The sequence below is a fragment of the Crinia signifera genome, chromosome 2 (assembly GCF_055691185.1).
Source record: "Crinia signifera chromosome 2, ASM5569118v1, whole genome shotgun sequence".
NCBI lineage: Eukaryota > Metazoa > Chordata > Amphibia > Anura > Myobatrachidae > Crinia > Crinia signifera.
The window spans coordinates 99,598,410-99,614,459 of NC_139218.1; the positions used below are offsets into that span (position 1 = coordinate 99,598,410).

At 45.6% G+C, this 16,050-nt stretch overlaps 1 protein-coding gene across 7 annotated transcripts in view; it reads left to right on the forward strand.

Moving 5' to 3' along the window:
* Nucleotides 1-2,244: 2,244 nt before the first annotated feature.
* LOC146058800 (uncharacterized) overlaps nt 2,245-16,050 on the forward strand; it is a 508,052-nt gene continuing 494,246 nt past the window's right edge. The window contains exon 1 of one of the 7 annotated variants that reach the window (XM_083171028.1): nt 2,245-2,441. In XM_083171028.1, coding sequence (XP_083027154.1) covers nt 2,385-2,441 — 57 coding nt within the window. In that variant the 5' untranslated portion in view covers nt 2,245-2,384. Of the gene's footprint in view, nt 2,442-2,497; nt 3,215-16,050 lie in introns of those variants that run through there. The other 6 variants (XM_083171024.1, XM_083171022.1, XM_083171023.1 and 3 more) reach the window with 6 other exon arrangements.

Consider the following 16,050-nt stretch of genomic DNA (forward strand, 5'->3'; position numbering starts at 1 on the left):
ACTGCAAGTCTGCAATAGCTGCCGCACTGCTCAGTCACCGCTGGATTCTGCTGTGCCGTGCGGAGTCTGCGGACCAGGCCCAGTGTTAGAGAGAGCCTCCGCAGGATAGGACAAAGATTGGTGGTGGGCGTGGCTTCATTACCCATGCCACGCACCAGGTCAACAGCCTGGCCCTGCCGCCCCCAAGAGAGCAGGGAGCCGCCGACCCGGATCTTGGAGGCGAGCTGAATGCACATGTGCGAGTAGTATTTTTCAGGGGGAGGGAGGGGAAATATGTTTATATGCAACGTGTATGTGTGTGTGTTGGGGGGGGGGGGGTGTGTGCATTTACAGTATGTGTGGGGGGATGTGTGCATATACAGTGTGGTGTTCATATACAGTATATATGTGTGTATATAGTATGTGTGTGTGGGGGATGTGTGCGTATACAGTGTGTGTGTGTGTGTGTGTGTGTATGGGTGTTCATATACAGTATATGTGTGTGTATATAGTATGTGTGTGTGTGGGGCGATGTGTGTGTATAGAGTGTGGTGTTCATATACAGTATATATATATATATATATATATATGTGTGTGTGTGTGGGGGATGTGTGCATTTACAGTATGTGTGTGGGAGGATGTGTGCGTATACAGTATATATGTGTGTATATAGTGTGTGTGTGTGTGTGTGTGGGGGGGATGTGTGCATTTACAGTACATGTGTGGGAGGGATGTGCGCGTATACAGTGTGTGTGTGGTGTTCATATACAGCCACTCTGCGTCGCCCCTCCCTGCATCCTCCACCACTTTGTGACTCCCCTCCTTGCATCCTCCACCACTTTGCGACTCCCCTCCCTGCATCCTCTGTCACTCTGCGTTCCCCATCCTACCCTGCATCCTGTGCCACCATGCCCCCCTCACAATCTGCGTCCTCCCTCCCTTCGTCCTCAGCCACCCTGCATCTCCCCTCCCAGAATTCTACGCCACCCTGCTTCCCCCCTCCCATGCGCCTATTCTGCAGCCTGAGGTGCTGGGGACATAACCAGCAGCTCAGAGAGCCACTAGCCATGCCCCCCACAGCGGCGAAAATGGGGCGTGGCCTCGTTGAAATAGGCCACACCCCCAGTTTGCTAGGCCACACCCCCCAAAAATTGGGCGCGCCTTCGGCGCGCAACAGATCATCCGTCCCCTCATTGGGGCTGCTTCAAGATATTTCCCGGGCTGGTTTTAATTCCCAATCCGCCCCTGGCAGCCGTACACAACGGACCGTGTATGGGCTCCATAAGATATATTTTGTCAGAGAGAGTGAACTAGAATAAGGGCCACAGTTCCTGCTGGAGCCTGCAGAAAAATAGCCCTGGTGGTGACCAATATAGACCTGTCCCAAAAGCCTCACTCAGGCTCTTCTTTACTGCTGAATAAGACTTATAGGCATAGTCCACATGGATGGTGAAAAAAGTGCAAAAAATGAAAATAATCGTGAAAAAATCAAGTCAACCATATGCTGTGTGAACCTAAAGGCCCGGATACCCCCATGTGTTATTGCAACTTTGGGGCTGCCTATAGTGGATTTTATGCAGTATGCAAAGCATAATCCCTTATAAAGGTGCCCATGCACTATATGAGAGGTCACATCCAAATCCCCCGTGAGCTGCCCGCAGCTTCCCGGGAGGCTCACATATGTGATTTGCCACCTGATGTGCCATTTTTTACCATTTATTGCTTGTAATGACTCCCGGTGAGCTGCAGCAGCGGCAGGGTCAGGAGATTGATACTATTTTCAGTCATACGCAAAACTCCCAGGATTTTTCACATGTGAGCATAATCCCAGGACTAGTATATGTCTGAATCGCTATTCCTGGGATTTTATTCAACAAAAATTCTGGATCCTGCGCACCTGCAATTGACCTGGGATTTTTAAAAAACTTGGTTGAAATTTCCGGGTTGTATGTCTGAAAGGGGTATTAAGAAACCCTAAATGAATGGGTAGCTCCTGATTCTATTGAATGCTGTTTTTTTTTTTAAATCTCCTGCCCGCCACTCAAAGGTCGGACCAGCAGACAGATGTAAGTGTAATGTAACATGACCTTATAAATGTGAAATTCTGCAACCAAAACAGGTAAAACCTCATTTAGTTCTTCTTTTCATTAATATATCACCTTTGAAAAATATGCTACAAGGACCCAGCACAGGACAATATCTGCTTCTGGTTAGTTCATGCACACAGGGAAACAGACAGCTTGTCACACAGGCATCATCCCGCGCATGCGCGCCACTACCTCCCCGCGCTGTACCCCACCAGCCTCTAGTGAACGTTAACAACGCTATTAAAAAAACAACAACAACAAGACCCAGGCGGCAGAGTGACGTCAGACAGAGTTCTGTGGCCCCATGTACCCTGCAGGATGGCAGAGAACTGCACGTTATTCGGTGGAATATCACCAAGCAGCATCTCCCAATGCGTGAGTACAGCGTGCGCGCTCCCGAGAGGCCTCCGCCATACACAGCCGCCGCGCATAGTGTAACCCGCTGTGTGCCAACGCCACCTGTGCTGTGTTATTGCAGCCTGTCTGTGTGAATGGAGGACTCGGGAAGCGAGTAGGCCTGGGTCGTGTGACGCCTTATAGAAAAGCATGTAACAGATGCTGTGTTGGCATTTCCTGTGTCCCGGTCTGAGACGAGTCTGGGCTGCATGTCCTCCTTTTATCACAAATAATCCGCAAAAAAAGCTGATTTTTTTTTAGCCTTCATCGGCTCTAGAAGCAACTGCTGGCAGCACTCTACATACTGAAACACAAAATTGGGATATTCGAGTGCGAAATTGGACTTGGAAAGAGGGTTATTGCAAACTAGTGCAGCTAACTCCAGTGTTCGGAGCTACCTATAATGGGGTGTGGATCGTATTGTGTGACTGTGGCAAGGTCGACACAGCGTTCGGTCAGAAGGTCGACTTTTTTTTTACTGTTTTTTTTTTAACCCAAATCGACATGGACACAGTTGGAAGTCAACCGCAGCCTCTCGCATCGCTTGCTATGCTTCGGGCACACTATTTTATTCTCACACCACGCCCTAGTGGATGGTAGGGCATGAAATACCGCCTCTGCATATGTATGTGCTCTCCATGGGAGATCTTTACATTGACACCAGCAAAATTGCTTAGCAAAGTTGCTTAGCACAGATCTCTACGTGTGTAAGCCCCTTAAGATTTGTGTGAGTTATTTTATTTCTGTGCAAGGTAAATACTGGCTGCATTATTTTTACGCTGCAATTTAGATTCCAGTTTCAACACACCCCACCCAAATTTAACTCTGCACATTACATCTGCCCCACCTGCAGTGCACATGGTTTTGCCCATGTTCCAAACAAAGTAGTACTGCGATCAGATCTGAATAAGGGCCTAAATGCGATCATGTACAGAAAGTATGGGCTGCACATACTTTTTGGACATTGCCATATGTGAAAAGCGGGAGCGCGCATCGTAAGCCTACCAAAACACGGTGTGATGTGAACCGCGTTCGATGTGTACGCGTCCGACCATCGCACCGTGGGTAGGGCACCTTTAAGCTCCATACAAACAGGGCGATGTTTTCTTTCACTTTGTGCTGAGTGATCTAGTTAGCACAAAACGTTTAGAACACACCACCCCTATACACACAGTGATGTGAGTGATCTGTGATAACCCAGTGTTTATTATGCACATGCAGCCGATCTAATTAGATTTTGACTGCATGTGCTTAATATCTGAGCTGGCGATTGTGACTCACGGGATGGCACATTGCCATTGCTATGGGCATACACACGAGGCCATGTGTACTTATTTTGTAAGCGATTTAAGACAGATCGCTTAGAAAACACTGGGCGATATTTTAAACTATATGTATGATAGCAACCAGACATAACATTTTTGATCATATCATCCAGTGTGTATGCAATATATCGTTAATAATGCGCTCTCCTGCAGGTTGATAGCAACAGCCTCTGTTGTCTGTACATGCAGCTCAATCTCAGGATATTGTCATAGATATACTCCTCTAATGTGACCTCTTACAATATAGTTGGTAAAATCGGTCACCTGTGCACCACCTAGGTGACCTGGAAACCTCGAACTGTTGGTAGCTCTTGAGGACTGGAGTTGGCTACCCCTGCTACAAAAAAGCATGTGGACTCTCCCAGTTTCCTGTATTCCATATATTAGACCACAGTTTTGGAAACTCCACCATTACAGTCCAGTTTAAAGATATCCATTCTTGAGTTCAGAGGGCTAAATTAAATTAAGTGAGATACTAATTAATTCACCTGTGCTCAAGCGTGGCTATCCCTAATCCTGGACTGTAATGGTAGAGTAGAGTAACGCTCCATACACACGGAGCAATATATTGCTCAGTGTCCCTTTTTCATCCGCTGATTAAAAGCAGACACTGCCGGGGTAAACAGGGCTTGTGGGAGCGTGCTCCCGGCGACAGTCGCCCCATATCCCAGACGATAATGGCTAAAATCACACCGTGTGTAAGGGGCTTTAGTTTGGGAACCTCTGTATTAGGATGGGTACACACCCGAACAATGAAGCCACAATACAGTATATCATTTGTGTCCAAATCGGAATAACAGAAGGGCCGATCGTGCACTGTGTACACCAGATTGCCCACTTACACGTGTCACATGCTTCATCTGTTTGGCCTGACCAGATGTGTACAATGTAGCATTGTACTTCATGCTATTGTCCCCTGCACGGTGTGTATGCAAGGCATGGTGCTTCGGCTGGGAACACATTGCTCTGATGTATACCTGGCTTTAGACTATTGTTTTGAGATCTGTTGGTTTGTTGTGTTTTTAGCTGTGGGGAGCAAATCATGGGCCCCATTTATCAACAAAGTAAGCCAGCGGCATACTTCGTTTAGTATCACTGAAATCCAAATAAAATTGCAGCTGGTATTCCACATTACTGGCAAGGTCCAGCATTGGCTTTTCCTCAGCAGTATTCTCCTCTCTCCTGCTGAAAGCCTAATGATGCATGAGCATCTAAAATGGCCAGTCTGCACATGTGCATGACAGTTGGACCAGGCAATGCCTGGACGGCTTTGCTGGGTCCCCATTACTGGTAATGGGGACAGTATTTGCGATACAGGGGCAAACATGTTTAAATGCTGAAAGCAGTACATAACCCCGTTAGAAAGGCTAAAAGGGATATGTGTGGTTGATAAATGAGGCCCCATGTGATTATTTAGCAAGGTTTTTCCAGTATTTCCAGTGTCAGAAAAATATCAAAATTGATTTATTATTGTTCAGAATGTAAGCTTTATTGCTATGTTACATGAAATTCACTGTCAAATTATTCAGTAATTTCTTGTTTATATAGCACACTTAAGGCCCCCATACATTTGGAAAGGTACCTGCAACTTGGGCTCTTTTCCTGAGATTGTGACAATCAATTGCAGGGAAAAGAGCCCACATTGCAGGTGAGGGACAGCAAGTCCAATGCAATGCACAGTCCCTTGCGCATGGCATTGGAGCCTATGAGTCACATCGGCTTGCTAGGCAGAGCAGACATGGCTGGGATCGCATGCAATATAATTTATGCAAAAGGACAGCATGTAATATATTCCATGTGATCCTGACAACCGGGACCTTCCTGGGTGGCTCAAGGGTGGAGAAGTGTTGGGGCCTTTACTTTTATATATACTGCAACTAACCGCTTCACCAACCAAGCTGCCCTAGATGTTGACCTGCTACTTCTGCTTAGTGGAGCTCTGGGTACACTGAAATAATGGACCTTATTCAGGCCTGCTCGCTACCCCTGCAAGTTCGCTGTCCCATTCGGTAGGGCAGTGGTGGGTGGACGCGGCTTCCGGGTGCGGGCAGTTGACATCACCGGATGTCAGCTGCCCACCCTCTTCCCGTACAGGGTGCACGCAAAACTAAGGCACCTGAGAGTCTTAGTTGTATGTGTATGCTCCAAATCATTCCATGGTTGGTGACCGTGGAATGATTTGGTCCACGCACCCATGGCTATGAATGGATGTTTATGCAAAACATCTATTCGCTGCCATGCTGGGAACTGGCCGAGCGAGAAGGGTGTGCGGCATTGCGAGCGGCGTTAAAACCACACACACCGCTTCAAAATTTGCAGTGCTGCGTTTGAACCAGAATAACCTCCAATATTCCCAGTCTCCTCCCTGTCTATGGTATAGCTCTGTAAGAAGTGGTTTGTTCTCCATGGGTCTGAGTGGGAAGATAAGTAGGAAGCTGCAAGCGCAGAGATTGTGGCTTCTTATTGGCCCATGCAGTCACATTCCCGCTGTACACAGAAGGCCATTGCTGTGCTACAGAAACATATAGGTCATAGGGAAGACTTTTCAGCATGCACTTTTTCCCCCCTGCTGTTTTTCAGTAATGATCAGGGCTAGAAGACTGGAGCATTATGGGCTTACATATATATATATATATATATATATATATATATATATATATATATATGTCTATTTAGATTTAATACCCTTTTGATTTTCCTAGGTATTTTATAGCTCCCATGTTTGGGGGTGATGATGAGAACTAATTCCCAATGGCATAGGAGCCAACTTAAATGATTATGGGTGCTCACATTATACCCTTCCTCTATATTGCAAAAAAATATCCTGCTATAGTAATAGCCCGAAGAAGCTCAAATACTGGGGTGCTCAAGCAGCCATGCTGCATGCAATTGTCACTTTTGTACAAGAACAGGTGGAATATACTGTACATTCAACCTAGTCCTTATCAATCTATCCATCTGCCGGACATTTTCTGGCGGTCGGATCTGACGGTCGGAAATATTTTGACAACCAGAAGGACCATGGATCTGCGAAAACTGCCATAGATTGTTGAAAAAAGGCTGCAGATCTAGCGGTAATTTTATCAATGCAGATTTGGGTACTTGTGTAGTTTCACGGCGGCAGCGCGTGCTGCTCTAGCTATGAATCTTGGCAGCTTGCCAGATTGACTTAAGCTACGTTATCAGCGTAGCGCCTGTTTGAATCTTGGCAGCTCGCCAGCTGCTTACTTGCTACATTATCAGCGTAGTATCTGTAATATACGTTATCAGCGACTAAATACTAAATACATTTTAATTGACTACATTTTAACTGTCAACATAATGCATGTTGACCTCTGCTCTGGTCCATTTCGAGCTTTTAGTTGTTGACATTTTGACCATGTCACTATTAGGACAGATATTTTAGGGTCGACATTTCACCTTATGATTGCATACATTTTCATTGTTGACTGTCACGATCCAAGGTCTGAAAAACACTTACCATCCAGGTGTTTGTCCAGGCTTGCTCACAGATTCTCTCCTGAGGTCGTGCTGCGGCACTCCGGTGTCCAGCTGGTGCCAGGTGTGTGCGACTGACAGCTCCCGCAGTGTCATCCTGGTGGGTGCCGCTGATGCAGCCTGTGGCTTCTCTAACACAGTTCACCAGTAAGTGTTTGCTCAGACAAGTTACAGGATTTAGGCCTAGTCCACATTCACACCAGACTTCCCTCTAATTCCCAGCATCGGCGCAACCATATTTGTTTGATCTACATGATGCTTCTCAGCAAATCCTGGACCAGCCATGCTGACATCATCCTGGAACAACCAATCTGCTGCACTCACTTCCTATAAATATGCTAAAGCTGAGCTAAGCAAACTACAATGATATCCTTTGTGTAACAGTGTCTCCAGTTGCTCCTGAGTAGGTTGGCCAATCCCGGGATCGGGATCGGAGGGATTCCGGGATTTGGCCCCCAAAACGCCGGGATTTCAATCCCGGGATTGGAGTTTCCAATCCCGGGATTTCGGGTTTAGACTGCGCATGCGCAGTTTAATGCCGGGCAGCGTCTGAGCTCACGCTGCGCTCGCCACGCTTCGGGTTGGCGTTGACAATGGGGGTGCATTTAACATTGTAAGCACCCATCAGGGTGCTTGTACAATTAAAAATCGCATCGCTGCGCTCGCCACACTATCTAAAATCAACTATCTAAAATCAACTCCACGCCGACGTGGATAGTGGGGATATGAAAAGGTCGGAGAAAGCGTACCGCCGCCGCTCGCCACACTTCGGGGGGCGTTAATAGTGGGGGTGGCGTTGACAATGGGGGTGCATTTAACATTGTAAGCACCCATTAGGGTGCTTGTACAATTAAAAATCGCATTGTGTGATGCGATGCGATTGCATAAGATGCAGTGCGATCAAAATCGGGGGCGCCGTGCTAGGAAACAAGTACCAACAAAACTGAATCAGGCCCATTGTCTATTTTTTTTTCTTTTGTAACTTATTCCTAAAAATAATAATGGTTAATAGTTAATCTTGCTTTGCTATATTAAAAAAACCCTAGAATCTAAAACCAGTTCATAAAAGTGCGAGAAACTGAACATTACGTCATGCATGTTATATTGTGTACATTCCTGATCTCGTTGTAATTTTGCTAATAAATTCCTTAAGGCCCCCATACACGCTGCGAAAGCAGCCTGCAATGCGATGCATTATGGGCTGGATCGCAACGCATGCGATTTGTGTGTGATGCGATCCACGGGCAGTACAAAAAATATGTGCAGTACATACTTTTTGTACTGTGCGATGCGATGCCCACGGGAGCGCGCATCGCATTGCACACTGCTATCGCAGCGTGTATGGGGTCCTTTACACTTGCAACGAAGTGATGTAGCCATTATGAGCTTATATTGGTCTCGCAAGAGCTTGTTTATTGACAGCAACAATGCAGTTTTTCAAGTTGAAGACTAATTAAAAATGGAATATCGGGTTGTTTAAATTTCAATGGACCATAATAGTGAGGAGGAGATTTTCAGGCTCTGGAAGGTCCCTGTCCAGCGAGATAGTAAACTGCTGTACACAGATTGCTTATTTTGAAGTGAAAATCTTTATATGGCCTAAAGCACAGCATCATGCACAGGTGCTGAGCTGGGATCACTGAGAGGCAGAATCATGAACTTTAGACAGTCATTTTATTTTTATTTGCATACCAGGATTGTTCACTTAATGATAACAATAATAATAATCTATTACTTGTCCACAAAGAAGATTATGGTGGGGGCCACTCCCTTGTGAGTTGAGTAACAGTACCTGGAGACGTTCCTCGTATTGAGCCGCCCGGAAAAGAAGAAAAGGTAGGTATCCTTGGTGTTCAGTCAAAGTCCCATAGATTATGAAAAATTTGCACATGAAGGATACCTACCTCTTCTTAAGGCCCATACACACTGGGTGACTTTGAGCTGAAAGTTGCTCAAAACAGCAAGTTTGAGTGGCTTTCAGCTCAAAGCCGCCCAGTGTGTATGCCCCAGCGATGAGCGCTGCTGCGCGCTCCAGCATCATCGCTGGGAAAGCCGCTCATCTGCTGTTATACCAGCAGATGAGCGGCTTTGAGGACGGCTTTGCATAGCACTGCGCTATGCAAAGCCATCCTCCCCTCTCCGTCGGCGCCGGGCAGGGGGAAACCTGCTCAGTATGTATGCACTGAGCGGCTTTCCCCCCCAGCGATGAATGCGATCATCGCTGTCCATACACGCTGGGCATAGTGGCCCAGTGTGTATGGACCTTTAATTTTCTGGAACGCCCCAATACAAGGACCTTCTCCAGGTACCGTTACTCAACTAAGCGAGGGAGTGGCCCCCACCATAATCTGCATTGTGGACCCCTTGCACATTCAAAATAGTTTGCCAATAGGGATACAAAATTGGCCTGGATTCATTCCCATCCGCTGGATATCAGACCGAGACTTCCACGTGGTACAGTATTTACCTTGAGTATATCCTCAATGGACCTTGTGGAGGTGCAGTATACCAATAACCAAACCCATTACAAAATGTAAGGCTCTTTTTTAACCTTTTTTAGTGTCTTTATTCATAAATTGATGCATGCAATTTTATTGTTATAGGTGCCATTTTTCATTAAAACCCCCTATAATACCTAGCCATGTATATTGCATTTTATACTTCAGTATAACATTAGTGCTGTTTTATTTTATCTCTTTTTTTGTCTATTTAATTTTTGGGGATTTAACACCTCCCCACCTGAACAGCTGCTGATTGAATGCGCCAAAGTCTCCTTTTTTTTTTTTGTATACCCGAAATGCCCCCTGCCTGTCAATCAGGCAGCGAGTTCCCCGGCGAATGAAAAATGTAATAAAGGCACTTGCTGCGGGGGTTTGCACATGTGCATCATCGCATGTTCTGACAGGTGCAAACAGGTCTGAATTGACCCCGGCCTGTAACTTCCAATGGGACTCTTCTACACTACCCAGAAGTGTAGGCAACCAAAATGTCACTACAGTGTTCTGTTAGAGGTGGGCTTACCATACTATCCATTTAAACACACATTACACAGGTTCTGTGGCTGACTAAAATCAGGGGAAATGCAGGTTTGGAATCATCCAGCCACATAATCTGTGTAATTCATGAGTTTTCCGGTTTAAAGGCATAGGGTCTAAGAGAAACTGACCCAAATCTGATGTGTTTGACATCCCCCTCAGGTACGATGCGCAGTCCTGTGCACCTCGGACCTGAGCCAGAGGTTGGATGGCCTTGCACATATGTACTATGAATTTTACGCAAATTCGCAGCCATGTGGTCATGTCTGAATAACCCCAATATGCAAGTTTTGTGCTATACCTGCTCCTTTTCAGAACTCGCACCCTATCTAGCCTACCGTGTTCATTTACACTGCTGGGTGCGCAGGGCAGCCGAGAGGAATGCCGGGCCCCGGTAAAATTTTGGGGGTGTGGCCTAAGTGTGTGTGGTGCGGGCACCTCCCACACTTAGGCCACGCCCCCAAAATGTTTAGATGAGGGTGAAAGAAAACTGTAATCTCAGACGCAACACACACCTACAGCATGTGCTGTGCTGACAGCAGGCTCAGCATGACCTCTCACGCTGTCAGTGAGACACTCATACTGAGCCTGTTGTCAGCACAGCACATGCTGTAGAAGTGTTTGCTACTGTTGCTACCCAGAAGGGATGGGAGGGGTCGAACCAGGGCCCCTGCGGGGCCCCTTCAGCAAGCCTGGGCCCGGGTAATTAGTACCTGCTCCCCCCCTCTCTCGGCTCCCCGCAGGATGATCATTGCATAGCAATGAAGAGTTTGCTTACTTATTAGAACAATTAGATCATTACTTCAGCAACTTTAATTCTAGATTATCCATGCCATGACATGTACATTTGTTTAACATGTTCCAATTACAATACAATACCATACCTCCCAACATTGAACAGGAGGGAAGAGGGATTCTTTGTGCGCCAGAGGCCACGCCTCTTTGATGCTGTGAGGGCATGACTAGTGGCTCTGGGAGCTGCTGGCTATGTCCCCAGCCCATCAGGCATCAGGAATAGACGCTGTCAGCATCTATTATTGGGGGGGGGGGCTCTGGCCCCGGGCGGGACGCAGGAACGTCCCAAAAAACCAGGACGTTCCAGCGAAAAGCAGAACAGAACAGAGGTGTGCAATACCAATGTATAATTTTAGTTTCAAATTATCATGTAAGTTCAGATTCAAAGAACAAAGTCAGATACTGTAGGTAAATAGTGTGATCTTAGATATTGAGACTTCAGGGGTTCATGGTAATATAGAAAAGGAACGAGAAGCAATTGACATTTCAGTTAAACAGCTCCACATAGCCCTGACCAGACAATCTGTATATCACACAAGTAATTCGAAAAAATTTAAATTAGCTTTGAATAGCGCCTTGTCACCCAGGGAGATTCATTCTCTGCCTACAGTGATACGTAAGGTACAGCTGGGAACCATCTAACTTTTAGCTATGTAACTACGTATTAAAAGCTTACTAATCTCCATTACAATGTATTCTGTATAATGCTATGCACTAAATGACTAAGGCTTTTTTGTTAGGTTTGTCTCTGCCACATTTTTAGGGCACCAACAAGATGACAATGAAATTTTGTTCCAACCTTTATATTTATGCGTTTATAATGAGGTGAGACGCTTATACCCCTTTCACACCGCACAAATAACCTGGGACACTGTACAGTATGAAAGGACTTTCTAAAAAATACCGGGTCCAGCAACCGGCATTCCAACTTGCTTGGGCAGTGTGAACAGGTAACCCGGATCGAGTGATCGGGAGGAGGCACTTCTATGGAGGAGGCAGCAGCATCACCTCAGTGCTGCCTCCTCCCCCGCCCACTCCTGATGCGCTGCCACTCCGCCCTCCCCCCCCAATGACATCAGCGACCCGGCAATAAGCGGGTTCACTGACGACCACATTCAGCGCAAATGCCGGGTCGCTCCTGGGAAGGACCTGTGTCCTGATCCAGAGTTCGGCCTGGCATTTGCGATCTGAAAGCACTTTTACAATAACAGTCATAAACATTAGTCGCGCCCAGTTGTGAATTTCGCATTAGGCACTTGTTCGGGGGAGGCACACATGGATGCTTGTGTTGATATTGTCAGAAGGAAATGTATCAGTAACTTCAAGATATTTCCATATGTGGAACATGCACATACGGCCCCTTCTACTAAGTTGTCTAACATTAAATGAGGGCTTATGACCAATCAATGAACATAATAAAATTTGGCAAGGGGGAAGCCCATTGTTGTCATGCCTAAGGGTGCCTTCACCCCTATATCTGCCACTATGCAAACTTACCAACCCACTACCGATATATAGCTTCTCTCAAATTAATGATTCATCTGTCTAGTGCAGTGGTTCCCAAACTGTGTGCCTAGGCACCCTGGTTTTCCTCGAGACACTTGCAAAGGTGCCTTGGATTGGGGGTCTAGGACAAATTCAATAGGCAAAACCAGAGTTTGTGACCACCAATCATGAAATATGTGGCAAGCAAAAGCGTATATTGTTCCTCACTACATAATTGATCCTAAGGTTGATATATAAACACAATTTACTTAATTGAATATTTTTTTCTAAATCTATCATCAAGAAACTTTTGACCTTGAGAAATATTCTGATATTTGCCCACCCTTCTGGGGGCTGGGAGGGGTCAGTATGATATATGTGCATGTCAATTTAATTTAAATTGCACATGAGAATAATTCAGAATAGCCTAGTACTTTATGTATAAAAAATATTTGACCCTTCCTACTGTATTATCCTCAATGTGACAATCACAGATTTCCTTCTGTAGGATATGAAATATAACTGTCCTGCGGTTTTGATGTAAAATGTTATGTCTGAGAGTATTCTAGTACCTAAGATGGGTTGCCCGAGTGTCATCTACAGATTGAGCAGATTATTATTGGTACTAAGTGGTAATCATGATCCCACCTTGATGAACATGTGCTGATCATAAAGGAATTATATTTCTGCCCTGAAGCAATTCTAGGAATAGCCAATAAAATGTCACATATAACTCTGGAGACACAGACTGACATAAATCACAGTGGTATGTTAATGGTTTATGGACATCTGTGAGAGCATCTCGGCTCTGCACGTGTTCTTGTTGCTGCGTGCTTGGCATTATTGCTGTGTCGCATATGATGCCATAGGCCAATACAGTCTCCGCAATTTCCTACATGATTTGCCCTAGAAAATCCTACAGTGTAGAACATAAATCTTGTTTTTCTCCAAGTCACTTTTTCCTTGAAGGGATGCTCTTGAGTGAGTCATTATGTCTTATTAACGATCCACTGCCATGGAAACGTGTTCAGGCAGCCAGCCAAGTAAGCAGGCTGCAAGCATTCACTAATTACCTAGCTCATTGTCGGAATAAAAATCCTATTTCCATCGGCCCTTTATTAGTTAATTGTACCCGTTGGTTATCCAATCCTTTAGTATTAAAGGATGATCTGTTAAGATAAAAGATTTTTGTTTTAAATGATTCTTTGCCTGCAGCCTGTTTATATTCTTAAGTGAAAGTGGTCAGTTTATTTTTCCCTAGTAGACTGACATAATTCTAGTGCCCATTTATTCCGGATCGCTAATTCCTCAACATCAGCCCGGAAGTAGAGTGATACCCTTCTGGAATACCCGGGTGGTTCCTAAAAATACAAGAGTCCCCTTCCCGTCTACCAACACACTCCCCGGAGCTCCCTCCCCCCATTGACAAATGACAGAATTTGAGGTTCTTTGGGGAAGGGCTAAAATGAAGCAAATTGCATAATTTTAGCCCTGTCCCCTCTTTGCGAACCTGCGAACAGGGCTGCCGAGAGGTGGGAGTGGGTACTAATTACCTGGGCCCAGGCTTGCTTGGGTTGCCCAATAGGGACCCCGGTCCGACCCCCTTCCCCCTACGGGGCAGCAGCACAAACCTGCAGCATGTGCTGTACTGACAGCAGGCTCAGCATGAGTGTCTCCCTGACAGCGTGATGTCAGCACATGCTGTAGGCGTGTGCTGCTGCTGGGGGGGAAATAATAACACTCCCCCTCAACTTTAGAGGTTTCCCCCCCCCCCCCCTCTTAACATTTTAGGGACACGGAAGGTGGCCCCGCCTCCTGCAGTTAGGTCACACCCCCATAATTTAACTGGAGCCCGGCATACCTCTCAGGGGCCCTGCCTGCAAAACACAGTGTTTTGATGACTGCGGCTTGCCTTAGTGGCATCAGCCCCCCCCCCCCCCCCCTTGTTATTTGGGTCTTCTCTTCGGCTTTCTCCCGGACAGGAAATCAGAAATGTGGGCAAGCATGTATCACCCTGCTTCCAGCTTTCTGTTGGGACTGGCTCTTAACAGAGTCAGGACGCTATCACTCTACTTCGAGCTCTTCATGGAACAAGCTCTTATTGCATCTCTTGGCAGGAACTTATCACTAAATTTACGTGATTTTGATAAATAGGGCCCACAGTCTTCTCTCAGATTATATTAAATTCCATATCAGTATCTCTAGATACAAAAGTACATAATACAAATCAAATGCAATAATATCTCTCTATCTATCTATCTATCTATCTATTTATCTATCTATCTATCTATCTATCTATCTATCTATCTATCTAGATGTGTCCTATACTCATTGTGGTGTGAGTGAGCCTTCATGTCCTGTGCAGATCAGGTGCCGATGAGCATTTTTATTTGCTGAATTTGCATTTTACAAGATTGCACTGATTCATTTCATATGCCACACTTGTATGTCTGTGTGAGAGTCTTAATCTGTATATGAAGCACAGAAATTGGCTTGAACAAAAGCCGCAGCTGGGTACACACCTTAACAATTTATCTGTCCGATTTATCTTCTGGGAACAAAAATCTGGTGATGGATTGGAGCATGCGAGAATCAAACGTGCTCCCAAACACTGATAGACAGAAAATGGTCGTTCAGACAAATTGGTTAAATCTTTTTTGATCCCACCAGATTGGACAGATAATGCTTTAGGTGTGTATCTAGCAAGGTGTGGTGAAGTCAATGGTTGGGGAGGCTGGTATCTGAGCCAAATGTACACACAAATAGGCAATGCTATGTACTTTGTAACCCTAAATCTCTCAATATATATACAATAACGTCCCTGGAATAAGTCTCCATCTGTCTGGTCGTTCTGGCTAATCTTGAGAAACACTGGTTGATTTCGAAACACTTTTCACCATTTTTTTTAGAGCATTTGTCAAGAAAAGTTTAGGTGTATAAAACATTAAATTATGACAAAAAGGAGCTGCGCAGTGACGATTTTAGTAAGTGACAATTTCAGTAAGAGAAGAATGGTAGTGTTGAACACTGCACACAATCACCAAGATTGGCACTGCAATCAGAGGGCTGCAGACTACAGGAAATCAAATGCTTAAATAAGTACCGGTCTAGGAGGCAGATGTTACCTGGTCCAGCCTGCTCCTAGAAGGGGCTTATCTCAGCTTCATACATAGCGGTATATTCAATTACAGTCGAAACTGCCGTCTTGTCATTTAGGTCAAAAGGGGTTCCAACATATTTAATGCTGGCTGCTTTTTTCGGACAGGTCGGAATGTTCTGGCATGTCAGGAAACCAGGTGGATTGGCGGAATAGCCGAGAATCCACCGCCTTTTGATGGAAACGTGGCCAAATCCGACAAGTTCCAAGGCAGTGCACCAAACCCAAACCTGTTTCCATGACATAACATCATCACCATGCACCTCAACAAGTTGGCGATTCATTTCAGCTGC